This window comes from Pituophis catenifer, unplaced genomic scaffold (genome assembly GCF_029215685.1).
Source record: "Pituophis catenifer annectens isolate HBS135680 unplaced genomic scaffold, rPitCat1.0.hap2 SCAF_7, whole genome shotgun sequence".
Classification (NCBI taxonomy): domain Eukaryota; kingdom Metazoa; phylum Chordata; class Lepidosauria; order Squamata; family Colubridae; genus Pituophis; species Pituophis catenifer.
The window spans coordinates 66,898,876-66,916,370 of NW_027256887.1; the positions used below are offsets into that span (position 1 = coordinate 66,898,876).

Here is a 17,495-nt window from a genome sequence, read left to right on the forward strand (position 1 = left end):
TTCTATCTCGATGGCTTCTCTGATTATTCTGTTGTTAAAGTGTTCAGTTTTGGCGATAGTTCTGGTCTTTTTAAAGTCAATTTCATGTCCTGTGGCTTTAAGGTGTTGGACCAGGGAAGAAGTTGGTTCCTCTTTTCTGACTGAGTTCTTGTGTTCTTCAATGCGTGCACTTATTCTTCTGCTGGTTTGTCCAATGTATGTGCTGGGGCAGGCGGTGCATGGGATTTCATATACTCCTTGATTTTCTAATTCAATTTTGTCTTTGGGGTTTCTTAGGATGGTGGATATTTTTCGGTTTGTGCAGAATGCTGTCTGCACACTGTCACCACCACACATCCACGCAGAAAGTAGACTCAAACCCACACCAATGATGAAGCATGACCACGGACCAGAAGCCAGACCGCAGCTGCATCATTAGCCACTTTAAACCCCTCCAATCCATACATGAAGCAGACATAATTTCTTTCCTTCTGGGTATTAAATACTTCTGGCAGGGGAAAAATTATTCTGAGGATTTAAGAAGTCCCAATACAGTAACGATAATTTGGACCAAGTTTGTGCCCAACAGATTTTGTCTGTTAAACCCAAAATCTGCTACACTAGGGTTTAAGTTGTATTAACAATATCTAATGGTTGTCTCTTATTATACAGAATGTTAAAGGGTTGGGTTTTCTTCCTAAAATTGAACAGAACTGAATAAAAAATAGACTTAATGAAAAAAAAATCTGGAAATGGCTTTGCACATAGAGATAAGAATTGTATTGTAGATTGACTCACAGATGTATGGAACTATCTAATGGGAAATATGAAAAGGGATACTTTCCAAATTATGAAGTGAAAGAAATAATGGATAAGAAAAATACACCAGACAATGATTGCTCAAAAAGTGAAGCTGGATGATACTGTACTGATGGATAAATGTGTATGGAATACTTGTGACATTACAGTAGTGTTTCCTCTGGGGGATGCATGTATGCATATTATTGTATGCAAACAGCGTCATGCTGTAGGCTATGAATCAAATTATTTATGACCACTTAAGAAGGCCGTATGATCCAGTCAGTTTGATGTAGTGGTTAAGGCAGCAGACTAGAAATCAGAAACTCTGAGTTCTAGTACTCCCTTAGGCACAAACCCAACTGGGTGACTTAGGCAGGTCACTCTCTCTCAGCCCTATAAAGCAGCTAAGTGCAAACCACTCGTGAAATGTTGCTAAGAAAACTGCAAGGGCTAGCCCAACATTGTCTCAAAGGCACCAAATAATATTAATAATGCACTGAAGCTAGTATACTAGGAAGGCTTACTGAATACTGAAGATACCAAACTGGCCTACAATAAAGATCAAATGAAGAACATAAAAGAGGAGTAGGAAGACAAATGATTACATGGCCAGTACATGAACAAAAATAGCAGGGAAAACAGATAATAACAAGACCTAGCAATGGTTAAAAGCAGGAAAGTTGAAGAAAGAGATAGATGAGCTAATTCTGGTGGCATAACACCAAGCCTTAAGAACAAATGCAAAAAAAGCCAGAATTGAGAAGACAGCAACAGATGGCAAGTGCTGCCTTTGCAAAGAAGCTGAAGAAACAATGGATTGCCTGTTGCAGACAACTACTGCAAGATCACACAGACTGACGGCAAGCAATAGCATGACCTAGTAGCAGCAAAGGGATTGGAAGATCTGCAAGAAATACCATTTGCCTCAGTGGTGGGTTTCAAAATTTTTTACTACCGGTTCTGTGGGTGTGGCTTGGTGGGCGTGGCAGGGCTTGGTGGGCGTGGCAGGGGAAGTATACTGTAAAATCTCCATTCCCACCCCACTCTAGGGGAAGGATACTGTAAAATCTCTATTTCCTCCCGATCAGCTGGGACTTGGGAGGCAGGGAATAGATGGGGGCGGGGTCAGTCAGAATTTTTACTATCGGTTCTCCAAACTACTCAAAATTTCCACTACCAGTTCTCCAGAACTGGTCAGAACCTGCTGAAACCCACCTCTGATTTGCCTGCAAAGAAGAACTGGTGAGACTGTAAAATAGCAATAATCATAGAAAATGAAGAGGCTGAAGTGCTCTGGGGCTTTAGAATTCAAACAAATAGGCACCTGCCATATAACACCTCACATTTAATTGTTAATAAGAAAGACAAAAAAGTCTTTGTTGCATCATTTGGATAATGGACATGACAGTACCTGAAGCAAGAAGAAGGGAAGAGAAAAAACTAGAGAAGATAACAAAATACAAAGACCTGCAAATTGTGCAATAGAACAATTGTGGCAAAGGAAAGCAAAGGTAGTATCAATAATGATAGGTGCTTTGGGTGCAATCCCAAAACAACTGGAGCACCATTTGAACATCATCGGCATTGACAAATTCACCATCAAGTAGTTGCAAAAGGCAGCTTTGCTTGGAACAGCTTACACCCTGGGACAATACCTCTAACCTCATCAAATATCAACATCTGCCTATCCCAGGTCTTTGGAAAGGACTCGATAAGTGGATAAAAATGCCAAATCCATCTGTCTGACTGTGTAATGAACCATAATAATGAAAATGATGCACAGACCTTGTTTAACAGAGACAATGTTACAAATGCAGTAAGTAGTGTTTTATCAAAAATCTGTATAGCTTTCAATTTGCATATCTTGACAGAAATTTTACTAAAGCAGGGAAGATGGAAAAACATTAAGATGAATATTGCTAGAAAAATAATGGGTAGTATCTGGTCTGTTTGATCTAAGCATCTGAAAATATCTGTGAAGAAGCACATGTTCTTGTCAAACTGTTATTTAGAAATGAAAATAAAAGTGTCCCGGGGCAGGGGTGAAATCCAATTTTTTTCCCTTCTGGTTCTATGGGCATGGCTTGGTGGGCATAGCAGGGGAAGGATATTGCAAAATCTCCATTCCCACCCCACTCTGGGGCCAGGCAGAGATGGTATTTGCTGGTTCTCCGAACTACTCAAAATTTCCACTATCGGTTCTCCAGAACCTGTTAGAACCTGCTTGATTTCACGCTGGGGGCAAAAGAAAATAGCAATAGTACTTAGACTTATAGGCTGCTTCATAGTTCTTTACAGCAGGGATCTCCAAACCCCAGTCTGTGAACCAGCACCAGTCCGCAGCATGCCAGAAACCGGGCCACCCAAACAAGCAAAGTCCCATCCATAGGATGCAGGCAGCACAGGAAACCACGCCCCCTCCAGTCTGTGGAAAAACCTCTCTCCATGGAGCTGGTCCCTGGTGCCCAAAAGGTTGGGGGCCGCTGCTTTACAGCCCTCTCTAAGTAAGTACAAATGGGTTACTGAAGAAGAGAAAAGGAATTAATGAATTAATGAAACCAAATTGATAGACTATTATGAAAACAGTACCCTAAGGTTGTTTGATCATGTGACAAAAATGAATGAGAAAGAGAAGACTGAAGAAGTTGATGAGATGCTTAAAAAGAGAAAGGTAAGTAGTTTAAAGAAAAGGCAATATATGAGAAGATGTATCAGTATGATGGAAGCACAATAGTTTGCTTCCTATGAGAAAGTAAATAGAAAGAAAATTTCTAATTTTAGCACCACTGTGTTTTTATTTTTCATGCTGCCGATTGTCTCTACATGTAAATACCTAAAGTTATGAATGGTTTATGTCTCGTTTCTTCCTTGTTTTTAATTGGTTTTTTAAAAAATGTATCACTTGTGAAATTACTTAATTTTTCAAAGAAGCAGGGACTGTTTTTTCTAGTCACCTACCTGAAAGCTAAAATAGACAGGAAGTGGCCCTATAGAGTTCTTTTTATCATATTTTGTTCCTACTCTTTGCTGGAAGGCAAGACATCTGTTTTATAGGTTGGGGTTAGGAGACCACCAGGTAAAACCATTCTCCAAGGAAGGCAGGTAGTGGTGGTAGTGATAAACTACGACAGGCTGGTAGAAGGTGGGCCACAAGGTACAAATCCAAGGTCTTCTGGGAGATGGGCTTTGAAATTACATCCTTTCAACTCTAAATTCAACTCTGCCACCGCTATACCCAAAAAAAAGAATAGTGCAATGGATATCTGTGTAGGTAGGCATATTGTTTGTTCACCAATTTTAGTGGGTTTTTTAAAAAAGCAATCATAACTGCAAAAAGTGAGCAGCAGTCTTATCTGCAAAGAATACTAATCCTAACCCTAATCCTATCCCCTGACTACATTTCTTCAGGATTAAACGGGCTAAATTCCCATATAAATTATGATATGCACAATATTAATAGCCATGTCATATATAGCTAGAGTGAGCCAAGCCCTACTGCTAGTCATTAGAATTTCAATACTCTTCCCTCCCTATTTGTGTAAGTCCCAGTATAGTTATGAAATGCCCAGGAGAATGCCTTTGGGAACGATGGGAAGAATTTTTACAACTGGACCTGGCCGATGCAATTTCTCACTGTAATGGCGCGGGAAGATGCAACAAAGCAGAGGCAAAAATTAGGCCAGGATTGCAACAATTAGATCTTGACACCTGTCCAAGGACATTTTATGCTGGGGCTGGGCATGGATTCCTGCACCAATGAATATATATGAGGAACAAAATTGGATTACCTTGGCATGATTATAAATATCCACACAATTTTCTGTGTTGATACTTTTTGCACAGATGATCTCACAGTGACGTTGCAATGCTTCAAGCTGGAAAAATTTAGCAGCAGATAGAAGCTGAAAAATGAGAAAAAGGATTATTACAGGTTTGGGGACGGTAATCATTTTTGTGGGCACCAAAAAGAATATTTCTTTTTCAACTTCTTGGTCTGTCTTTGTACATATCGTAGTATTTCAAATAGTATCTAATGAAACTGGAAACTATGGGTGCTGTGTTGTTCATTTTTTTTCTTTTCCTCCAAAGTTAACAGGTGATTGCATGCTTTTAAAGCACTTTACAAATGAAAAAAAAAAATCTATGGGTCCAAAAAAAATCTACACGTAAGGAAGATTTTTATTAATTTATTTATCACATTTACACAGACACCCATCTCATCGAAAGCAAGTCCAGGCAGCTGAATAAATTCAATTAATTTATCATTGATTGATCACCTCCATTTTCATTCAGCCAAATCTAGTAATTTAGCACACTTGTAATAATAATAATAGCAGTTTTTAGTATAAGATGCCCCTTACCTCCATAACTTCATTGTTTTTAATGAGAAGTGACTCTGAACCTCCACAGTAGAGATACTGCATAATAAGCTGAAACAAAAATAAATAAATCCATAAATTACAAAAATACATTTGTTTCTGAAGTTCTTGAAAACTAAGGGAAAAGTGATAAATCAATGTTATTTCAAAATAGAAAACAGAAAAGAATGAAATAGTATTAATACATTTTAGGATATGGTGAAAATATATTTAACAACTAATTTCTCTCATAAGAGAGCTCATATTCTCTTTTTTAGCAGCAGTTTTGTGGGAAGAAATTTGGTATACAAAAGTAGGGCAAGGAAAAAATTCACTATAGTACGCAAATACAACACAAGGGATGCCGTCAGCTGGTAAATCTCTGCCAGGCGTGCTCCTATGAAAGGCAAGCTAAATCTGGCAACTTTTCTTTAACACACCTCTTTCAGAATAATTAAGGAACGCTTAATTATTCACACTTCTGAAAACCTCAATATGAGAAAATAAAAAAGAACTGTGTAATACCAGTAATTAAAGGAGCTCACTTCTGAAAAAAAAAAAGTTCATTTGATTGATTGATTATTGCTAAAGGCAGTCAAACAAATTTAAAAAGCACAATATAAAAAACTATAAACATAAATTGAAATAAACACTAGAAGTGGCATAAAACCAACAAACAATTAAAAGTCTGTGAAAGAGTTGCATCTTTATATGGTTTTGAACAGTGGTGGAATTCAATTTTTTTTACTATCGGTTCTGTGGGCGTGACTTGGTGGCTGTGGCAGGGGAAGGATCCTGCAAAATCTCCATTCCCACCCCACTCTGGGGCCAGCCAGAGGTGGCATTTGCTGGTTCTCCGAACTACTCAAAATTTCTGCTATCGGTTCTCCAGAACCTGTCAGAACCTGCTGAATTTCACCCCTGGTTTTGAACTACTGACTGAGTGAGAATCAAATGGAGCTTATCAGAGAAGGCATGAAAGCAACACAGAAAAAGGCAGAAGGTATCTTCAAAAGAGCCTCTCTTGACTTTCAAATATTTTCCTGATGGGAGAGATGCCCTCCTCACACCACCACCACCCCGATACTTAAGAACTTCCAGAAAAGCATTTATGGTGGCCAGATGAAGAGTGCAGTTTGGTGTAGTGTTGTTGTGGCCCTGCCCTCTGAGCCTATCTCATCGGAGGAAAAAAGCTCCGAACATGAGGAAGAGGAGTCAGCCAAGCCTCCCTCTCCAGGCCCCTCCCCTCTGGCACTGTCTCAGGTGCCGGCCGAGGGAGAGGAGATTAGCAGGAGCCAGGTGTCTCGGATGAGAGCGAAGGAGAGCCATCATTCCTGGATGCACGCCAACGAAGGCGTGATAAACGGTTGCAGCAGTTAAGGAGGCATGCTAGGGTTTAGAACTGAGTCACTGGACCACACCCCAGAGACTATATAAGAGAGGGTGGATGGCTGGTAAAACTCCGTGACGAACAAAAACGAACTTTGGCTAGTCACTTGAACAACGTCTGAAGCTGCCGAAAGGGATATTGTTTTGCTGGACTATTTGCAATACGTATGTAATTTATGTTATCTGTTGCAGTAAAAGCTCTTGGCAGACGGTGATTATATTGCTGCCAAGTTTGAGATAATGACCTGTGTGCGTGCCAAGTACTTTCTTAACCCTCGGCTGGCTGTGTTTGTGTGTGTGTGTGGACGGGGACAGATCAAGTGTTTAAACTGTTGGTATAGAAACCAGGAGAGTGTAAATTCTAGTCTTGCCTTAGGCATGAAACAATGGCTGGGTGATTTTGGGTTAGTCACACTCTCTCAGCCTAACCCACCTCACAGGGTTGTTTTTGTTGGGGAAATAGGACGAAAAAGAAGGGGTATTGTGTAAGTTCACTGCCTTGAATTGCAGGTAATCCTTGACTTACAACAGTTCATTTAGTGATTGTTCAAAGTTACAATGGCACTGAAAAAAGTGACTTATGACCGTTTTTCACACTTACGATTGTTGCAGCATCCCCATGGTCACATGATTAAAAAATTCTGATGCTTGGGCAACTGTTTCATATTTGTGATGGTTGCTGTGTCCTGGGGTCATGTGATCACCTTTTGCGACCTTCCGACAAGCAAAGTCAATGGGGAAGCCAGATTCACTTAACAACCATGTTACTTATTTAACAAGTGCAGTGATTCACTTAACAACTGAGGCAAGAAAGGTCATAAAATGGGGCAAAACTCACTTAACAAATGCCTTGCTTAGCAAGGTACATTTTGGTCTCAATTGTGGTTGTAAGTCAAGTAAGTTTCTACTTGTATTTACAAAATAATTAAGGTCTGATAAAAGGCAAACAAGCAAATAAAACCATTGTTCTAACTGACCTCGGAATTCTTTGCTAATAATTCCACTTTTTAAACCTGATTACCATTCCTACATAAATGTTACAATACTTAATTCTATGGCCAGGCCACATAAAAGTAGATCAATGTCATTCATATACAGTTTGTGTTGTGGTCTGCCAGCAGCCTGCGGAGCTGTCAGCGGAGTTGGACACTGAGGAGGCTGGGGAGGACAATGGGCCAGTCCTGGAGTCAGGGGAAGGCCTGGACGAGGGCTCTGCGTCGGAGGCAGAGATGGGGCCAGGGACATCCAGGAGTGATGCACCTGGAGCCTCCAGGCGGATAGAAGAGAGGTAGAGGAATAGGAGGAGCCTGTTCCTAGTGCACACATGCGAAGAGCTGCCAGAAGGCAAGAGCAGCTAAAGCAAAAAGGACGACATGGGAGTAAGGCCAGGAGATGATTGGCCCCTCCCAGAAGGCTTAAAAGAGCAGCAACAGCTCTTGGGATCTTTGTAGGAAAGCAACGTTGCTACATTTGTTTCTTGTCAGCGTCTCTTGCTTCTGAACTTCATGGGGTTTTGCCAAGAAAAGCCTTTGGCAGGGTGCCAAAGAAGACAAAGGCTGGTGATAAGGCCGAAGGATTGCTTATGAAGAATTTGGACTAAGCTGAGAATGAAGTAATTCCAGCTGTTTTAATAAAATATGTTTGTTTAGGACTGATTGTGTTTGGTAATAACTACTTGGGCCTAGGTCACAACAGTTTGATTCCAATGAATAACAAAGCTGAAATACTGCTATTAGAAAACAGTAATGAGAGTCCATATTTCAGGAAATTTCTCTGGTTCTAATTTTTAGTTATACCGAGATTTCTTGAGACATTCAACGTTACCTGGAAAATGGGATACTTCACATAGCTGATCTCAATGAAAGTGCTATCAGAGGGAGGTTTGCTGGACAACAAGGCTTTAAACCTACAGAGAAACATCCAAATACATTTGCTATTTAAAAACAATTTGTAATATGTAAATTTGTTTATATATATATATATATATCAATCACCATGAAGGAAAGGGGGAAAAAAACTAGCCTTTGCATTAGCATGGTATAAAGTTCACACATAAGGACTATACCTATCCATTGAGGACTCATATATTCCACTTTTTTTTAAATACAGAAAAGATATGCCCCAGGATCTGTCAGTAGCAGCCAAAGCTATGACATGCTTAACTTCAGAATGCCAGATCACAAGTTGTACTAGTCAGCCTTGTTCAAATAGTCAGTTCTTGTGCTGAGTAATAATTCTGGAAACTCATTTTGAAGGCAGAAGGCTCGAAAAGGCCAAATTAGATATTAAGGTAGTATCTAATTTCTTCGCTTCCACCACCCTTTTTAAGGAGAAGGTAGCCAAGAACTGAAGTGTTTCAGAGAAGGGTTAAGATAACCGTAATTATCAATGGCTTCTTGAAGTCATCTCAAGTGCTTTCAGCAACAGCAAACCCACCTTTTCTGCTTCAGAGAAGAAAAGGTAAAGAGGAAAAAATATGCTTGGCTCCAGTGGTGGAATTCAAATTTTTTTACTACCAGTTCTGTTGGCGTGGCTTGGTGGGTGTGGCATGGCTTGGTGGGCATGGCACGGGAAGGATACTGTAAAATCTCCCTTCCCTCCCCACTCCAGGGGAAGGTTACTGCAAAATCCCCATTTCTTCCCGATCAGCTGGGACTCAGGAGGCAGAGAATAGATAGAGGTGGGGCCAGTCAGAGGTGGTATTTACCGGTTCTCCGAACTACTCAAAATTTCCACTACCTGTTCTCCAGAACTGGTCAGAACCTGCTGAATACCACCTCTGCTTGGCTCCCAATATCTTATATTCATAATTGTAAAAAAAAATTGACAATATCCTTCCAGTTATGGAAGTGACAGGAATTGATGGAGTACTGTCCAGAAAGGTCTACCTTTATTCAGCTCTAAAGCTAGTAGAAAAACTAGTGTCTAATCATACATACCACAATGGCTCTATATTCATAATGGCAAGCAAATTTCTCTAACTTTAATCTGGGGATGCACTGTAATACTGACTTTTAGTGTAAGACTTTAGCATTAGAGCAGAAATATATTTTGGCTGCTGAACATAGTTTCCCTAAGAAGACTACCAAACTCCTGATTGGTAGTCTGTATTGTTTCTCCTTATGCTTTGATGTCCCTTTCTAGATTCTATCACACTTTTCAACTAGTCACATTTATTGCGGTGAGATGTGCAGTAATCACCGGAAACTTATTCAGCCAATGAAGAAATATAATCTTAATTGCAAATTCCTCTTGGGTAACCTATAAATCTGCCTGCCTTTTGTGATCCAAAATACTAAAATTAAGTTTATGCCATTTTCATATGTATAAATACCTAGGAGATGCAGTAAATAGTAATACTCTGTGAGCATAATATGGTCTTCCTTCCACAAGGAATGTAACATCTGACATTTCTTTATTGTTGAGGAAATGAGGATCTGAAATGACAAAAAACAACAGATCAAATTTTTTAAAAAACCACCTCCCAAACAAAAAAACTTACAAAAAATCAAGAGGAAGACACTTTAATCGGAATAAATTAAAACATCAATATATTTGATCTTCATTATAAAAGACTGCAATTTAAGATGAATGCACCTTTGAAGTTATTTTGAAGAACATAGAACAGGGTGTCAAACTCGATTTCATTGAGGGCCGCATCAGGGTTGTTTGACCTTGGGGTGTGTGGCCAGAATGGGTGTGGCCAGCATGACGTCACTCGTTGGATGTGCTTGTAGTGGCCTGAGTGCTCTGCCAGAGAAAATGGGCTCCTGAGTTCCATTTTCGGCTGCAATGGCTACTGCAACCCTCTGCCAGCGAAAACGGAGCTCAGGAGGACCCACATGTGGCCCTCCTGAGCTTCGATTTCACTGACAAGAGTTTTCACCAGAGGCCAGTCCTTCACTGTTTCCAGGGCCAGATCTATGACACCCCTGACATAGAACATAGAGTATAGGAACATAGGAAGGGACCTTGGAGATCTTCTAGTCCAACCCCCTGCTCAAGTTGGAAGTTTTTGATAGAGGATATACTCAAATATTGTCATCCAGAGTGCATTCCAAGCCACTGAAAGAAATTCTAACACTATTTTTGAAGGTAACAGAGCAACAGAGCAATCTAAGATATTGTACTGCCTGAGACAGAAGAAGAAATGATTCCCCATTTCCAAGTCCATCCATAGCACCCCAATTAGTCAAGTTATTGTGCTATATTGGGAAGACAATCCCACAAGCCTCTTTCCCAGGAAATAAAAATATTAAAAAATGTTGTCTTTATATGAGGTCCAAGGCCAGTATTAAGAAAATATTTTTTTTTCATTTTTATTTCTTTTATTTCTCATTTTTTTATTTTCATTTTTAAACAAACACTTATATTTTTCAACAGTTCTGAGCAGAGTGGTAAATATTGGAGTATATTTTATATTCAAGGTTGCCACACACTGCATAATAAAATTCAATGTTTTCTTTTTATGTACACTGAGAGCATATGCACCAAGACAAATTCCTTGTGTATCCAATCACACTTGGCCAATAAAAAAATCTATTCTATTCTATTCTATTCTATTCTATTCTATTCTATTCTATTCTATTCTATTCTATTCTATTCTATTCTATTCTGTTGTATATTGTTTCATTTTTCCCGCATATTTGGGAGGTTTATGAACTACCAAAGTCCTGGGAAAGAAATTGAGTAGGGTTATACATTTTATATAAATATATAAGGGATGGCTTATTTTTTATTTGTCAGTACTCTTGCTTATGTCTAAACCCCAGGCCTGTCAAACTGGTGGCTCGCGGGCCGGATGCATCATGCGCAGGCCACACCCACCCCCGCTCTGCAAAGGCAAAAAACATCACGGTATGTCACGTGATGCAATCAAATTAGACACCCGTGGTCTAAACTACCAGATCTCTATTAATACAATTTGTTTTCAGCTTCAATAACAGTAATCATGCTGGTCTTGGCTGATGGGAACATGTTAAAAGATACCAAGTTAGAGAAGATTAATAAATAAATAAATAATAAAATAAATAAGTAAATAAATCTGGAAAATGCAGATAGTCCTTGATTTATGACCACAACTGAGCCAAAAAATTCTGTTGCTAAGCAAGAAAGTTGGGCAGTGAGTTTTGCCCCATTTTACAACCTTGCTTGCCACAGTTGTTACACGAATCATGTAATTCTTAAGTGAATTATGCAGCCGTAAAGCAAATCTGTCTTCCTCATTGATTTTGCTTGTCAGAAGGTCCCAAAAGATTATCATGGGGTATGTGGGGTCCATATGATAATAAATATGAGCCAAATGGTGGTCAATCAACAACTACCTGTATATTGCAGAAATTTGAACTAATGCAGATGAAGTTTCCAAGCTGTACCTATACAAACATACAATATACGAACTGTTTCAGAAGCCTTCCATTTTCCTATGTCCAAATTGCTTGTTACTTATTAAAGTACTCTAAAGAAGAAGGTGGCAACTAAAGACAGATACAACTGCCAGTAATATCACTGTTGTGAATACAAGTTTTTCTAAACAGAGTAAATATTGTGTTTTAGTTTGATCATAAAATCATTATTAAAGTCTACATACCCATATTCCAAACTGGAAAACTGGTGAAATAAATGACTGGCATTTGATTGGGAAATAGAAAGGAAAAATAGTAATGTTGAGTTTTCCAATGGTTTTAATGAATGATATCTATTGCTTGTTTTCATCTGCTGTCCGCATTTTTGTTCTGTGTCTGAGTTTAGCATTTATTTATATTCTTTATTTTTATAATTATTTTTAATTTTACAAGCTGCCTAGAGTCACAAATGTGAGATGGGCAGCTATACAAATTGAATAAATAAGTAAATAACTTTGGCCCTAATTAGGATATTCTATGATCTCTTCTGATTTTGGATTGCATGAAGTCTACCAAGACCAAATGTCTACAGTACACATCTTTTAAACTGAAGCCAAAGATCTCATGTAGCACATGCTTACCTAAACGAGATGTCTGTTTGCGTTTGATTTCAGTAAGCTTGGGAATAGGATAAGGTCCGTAGCAATGAGTGAAAATGACAGCCAGCTGTTGACTAATCACTTCATTCTGAAACAAAAAAAAAATGCAGTAAAATAAACACAAAACAAAGTTACTTCACTCAAATGTTTTATGGCTTTGAGGATCTAAAAATGTGAGCGGATATTGTCTTACTTTCCTTGAACAATTTCTCTACTGCATTAGAAGCTGATAAATCAACATTGTGGAGATATCCCATAGGTCAGTGGTTCTCAACCTTTCCTTCACAACAGACCCCCTTTAAATACCTTTTGTGGCCACGGACCATGGCCATGGACCACCAAGACTTAAATATTAAATCAAGCCTTTGTAGGCCCTCTATGATGACATTGCGCCCTGTCCCTCGGGGTGGACCACAGGTTGAGAACCACCACTACGGGTAATTATGCCTCTCATCAGGCAGAATGATACTCTGATAAAACCACATAATGCAAACCTGTTTTTATGCCTTTCAGCTAAAAATTCAGAGGAAAATTAAGTCAACTTCACAGCTCAATAAAACTGTAAATGCATATTTTCATTTTCTGGCAATTCTAATAAAAATAGGATTAACAACATATATCCGTGCATCAGGCACCGGAGGCTGGCTGCCAAGGAGAGACACAAAAGTGCTATGCCATACTTCAAATTGCTAGGAAAAACAGTGCTATGAAGCGTATGAGGACATTCATGTATCATATGTGCCTCCTTAAAGCAGCTGCATCTTTTCCCAGGACTCTGTGTCTCTCCTCTACTGCTGCAGCACACCCCCAGGAAAATATGCATTTGGTTAAGAAATTGGTACCACTTCATCTGGTAGCCTATTTCACTAGTTCACTAGATCCTACAGTCAAGAGGTTTTCCTTGATAATATAGCTGAAGCTATTCCTCATAGGTTTTAACCCACTGGTACTGATGTTTTCTTCAGGCGCTCCTCTAAAATTGATCCAATCCATCTCTCTGTCTCTGTCTCTCTTTCTGTCTCTCTGTCTCTGTTTCCCTCTCCCCACCCTCTCGCAGGCTAATAGAGGAAGGAGCAAAGGTTGCAGCAAGATGGATGAAAACAACTCTCTATTGCTGAATAGTTCATTGAAGTTATGAACTTGAAAGCTTCTGGTCTATAAATAAGGCATTCTTACTGCAATAACTAGAATCCAAATGCAAAAACCAATCCAAATAATATAATTATAGTTTTCATCCTATTTTTGTCCTAACTAACAATATAGAAAGCCATCATCATTCAAAGCAAATTGTTTTTCAGTTTTTTTTAGCTTTGGTGACCATGAATTGATGAAGCTAGAGTGGGGCAAAAAATCTGAAAAAAAGTTCCATCTATTTCTATCAAGACTATTTTTTTCAAAAATAGGCAGAAAGACAGGTGATAAACTAAAGTAGTATGAGCCATCTAATATTAAAATGAATGGATGAAAGAACAATGATGATGATGAAGATTATGATGATATCAGTAGAACCTTTTAAAAAATTGTTCAGATGAACATGCTTTCAATCTTTGAGCAATTGCTGAATTTTTATAAGAAAACTGCATTATGTACTGGAATGTGACATGCATTTTTTTTTCTTCCTGTCTCTGAGAAATCTATCCATATGTGAATAAAAACAAACTGGGAAAGGGAAATTGCTGATTAAAAGATCACTATGATTCTAGGAGTTTCCGTTTGTCATAAGTCACACCGATATGATTATCATCTTCTTCCAACCACACCCAGAGAAATATGAAGGTGGCCTTGAAGAAAGATCTCAACAGCTTTTACAAAAATATAAGTTTAGATCTGGAAGTGAGGAGGGATTAAGCCAGAAATTCAAGTTTGCCCTACCTTGACTCTCATTGGTATAAGAGGAAGAAAAAGAATCTCTGTCAGGCTTTCAAAATTCTGTTATTATGCCATACAATTAATCAAGTAGATTTCCAGTAGACGTTATTGAAACTGTTCTGCCTCAAAGGACTGACCTCATATGGTATTGTTAACACAAAAAGGAGCATTGCCCCAAACTTGTCAAACTGTCTTTGGGGAAAATCTCCAGTATCAGTGTTTCATGATTAAATAATACTTTGAAAGATTGCTATCAGAAGATTTGAAATTCAATACTTCATTAATACTAGTCAACATATGTAAGTATCGAATTTAAGATGTTGACGTGAACAGCCAGAGGCAACGTCAACTTTGAGAAAAATAGGTTTTTATTTTGACAAAACTAAATTATAGCTCTTCCAAAGAGAATACCATTAATCAAATGAGATATATAAGATGTCTTTCAGTGGTTACTGGGAATAATGCCAAGACTAAAAAGATCTTTAAAAATTTGTGCCTCAGAAACTCAGGTCCAGGAAAATGTTTATGGGTGTCAGATCAAAAGAGGGCACACAAGATACAGAATCAATACTTCTTGGTTCTTCAGGAAATTTCAACAAATATTTCCTTTTCATAAATTAAAAAAACAACAACAGAAGGGGTCTTTAAAACCCATTGATGAAATATGTTTTAGAAGGAATTATTTATAAGGATTTAAATGCAAATCCATCAAATCCAAGGTTAGTTTCTAGACAACACCATGCTAATCATTTTATGTGACACTGGTTAATTATGAGTATATTGGCATGCCACACTAGTGTACCTGATGTTTGTCTCTCATATGGAGAATGCAAGATGCACATTTATGAAGATTGCGGATCCTGGCTTTTCTGAACTGTTTAGATACAGAAATACTGACATTGATGACAAGTAACATATAGGTTACAATAGTCACTAGACCATAAAAAAATCTATCTGGTTGAGAGAGAAAGGAGACATGAATAATCTAGTTAAAAGTTGATTTAATTTCAAATAATAATAAGTCTGCACTAGGCTACTTCCCAAAATATATGGGATATTTTCTTGAAACAGCATTTGTCTATTGAAACAGCATTTGTCTATTAACAACCAAAATCTTTTATTCCTCTGAATAATGCATGTTTCGTTATCATACTGTTTTATATTTCAAAGGACATTTTTAATATCTAAATGATACTATGAAACCAAATATGCACTTCAATTATTATTATTATTTGCCTTTTAAGGAATTAAACCACAGTGATATAGACTGCTATATCTTCCAGATCTGATCTAGTGCTCTAGTCTGGAAGTTAAAAGTTTTTAAAATAATTACAATTTTTACATATTATTGAGAATTTGATTTTTTTCAATCAAATTATTAATATGAATTGCTTTTACAATGCACAGTTCATTTAAAGGCATGTCTGTTCACACCCACTAAATGTCATGCATGTTGGATTAATTTTCAGGGGTTTGGTTGGCACATGGAAGAAAGCCACGAGTGATTAAATGTTAGCTTCTGGTGTTGTGTGAATCAATCCAATAGTTGCTTGCTCAATAATCCATGGTTATCTGAACAGGATAGCATCCAATGTGAAGCCATTCATGGAACAGGGCTTCCATGATCCCCCTAACTTTTCTACTTGTACAATATTCTTCATTATTCATTTTTTGTGCTATCGCAAATTCTTTCCCATTACATTCAAACTGGCAACCAATTGGGTTTGCTTTCCTTCTACACCAATATTGCAGTTCACAGTTTGCAATTTCAGTTTGAAGGTGTATTACACAAATAAGTGTTACTAACAAAATAACTGTTACTTAATAAGGGAGAGGAAGGGAGAGGATAACAAGACAAGGCAGTGTAGTCTGAAACATAAAAGCGTGAATACTTGTTTTCAATACATTGTCTAATCAGCTTCTGATTAAAATGCTTATTTTCACTGGATTGTAGATTGTAGATGGTTTGCTGCTCTAAAGACTGCTTTACCTCAAATATTTTGGGGAAAGTTTTATTGTTGCACATAAATTCTTCCTTTGCATTTGTAATGCTTCTGTTTTGATCTATAAGCTATTTGCTTTTTAAGCAGAAAAGCCTATTACAAATAGTTGTTATTATCTGCAAAATGACAAGTCTGTAGTGTCACCTACCTTACTTGCTTTCAAGATTTCAATCATCAAAGGCAATCCTTGTGTGATGAGTTCTTCAGTATATTCTTCCTCCTGGATAGATTTAAATTCTTTCAGCAAGCACTGGATGAGAGGCCTTCTATGTTGTTGAAAAGCAATTCGCAAAGATTCTAACCAGGTATGGAGAGTCCACGGAACACCTATTTAAAACAAAAAGTATTCCAAAAATTTCTATTGATTGTAAAAAAAATCAGAAACAATATTATAGCATGAAGACCTTTGACTTATGAATGTGATTCTACATACACTATTTCCTTTCCTAAGAGTCAATGCCTAATAGCATTGTACATTGGTTATTAGCCAATAACACAAATGGAGAACCCACTGCCAATTTCGTGTGCTTTTCTTTTTGGATATAATTACCAGGTCACCTGCCTTTGTTAAACAAGCAGCCAGTGAAAAGAACAAGGAGTAGTAGTAACAATGGCTTCAGGATGGGCACTGAAATCCAAAAACAGAGTCAAATGGATAGACAGAGCAATAATGGTGAGGAGAAGATGGTTTGGAGAGATAGAATGTCCAGCTGAAAGCACCTTGCCTTAAAGACTAGAACTGAAAGATGGAACCATCATGACCAATTTTTTCACAGACCTCGTATAAATATGACACATAACATCTAGCAATAATGATATACTGTTCATTTTTGGAAACCCAGCACAACTATAGCAATAGCAATTAGACTTATATACCTTTCCATAGTGCTTTACAATCCTCTCTAAGAAGTTTACAGAATCAGCATATTGTCTCCGATAATCTAGGTCCTCAATTTACTTGGAAAATTGGAAGGCTGAATCAACCTTCAGATGGTCAGACTTGAACTCCTGGCACTAGGCAGAGTTAACCTGCCATACTGCATTCTCACCACTATGCCATTATAATTAACTCTTAATAGCAGTCTTTTCCAA

At 38.0% G+C, this 17,495-nt stretch overlaps 1 protein-coding gene across 4 annotated transcripts in view; it reads right to left on the reverse strand.

The window, feature by feature from the left end:
- The window catches only part of ABTB3 (ankyrin repeat and BTB domain containing 3), a 223,051-nt gene that overhangs the window by 1,175 nt on the left and 204,381 nt on the right, over positions 1-17,495 (reverse strand). For all 4 annotated transcript variants that reach the window (XM_070947801.1, XM_070947802.1, XM_070947800.1 and 1 more), the window contains 6 exons: positions 16,552-16,730; positions 12,514-12,619; positions 9,862-9,964; positions 8,352-8,433; positions 5,142-5,210; positions 4,569-4,682 (listed from right to left, as the gene is read on the reverse strand). In XM_070947801.1, coding sequence (XP_070803902.1) covers positions 4,569-4,682; positions 5,142-5,210; positions 8,352-8,433; positions 9,862-9,964; positions 12,514-12,619; positions 16,552-16,730 — 653 coding nt within the window. The remainder of the gene's footprint in view (positions 1-4,568; positions 4,683-5,141; positions 5,211-8,351; positions 8,434-9,861; positions 9,965-12,513; positions 12,620-16,551; positions 16,731-17,495) is intronic.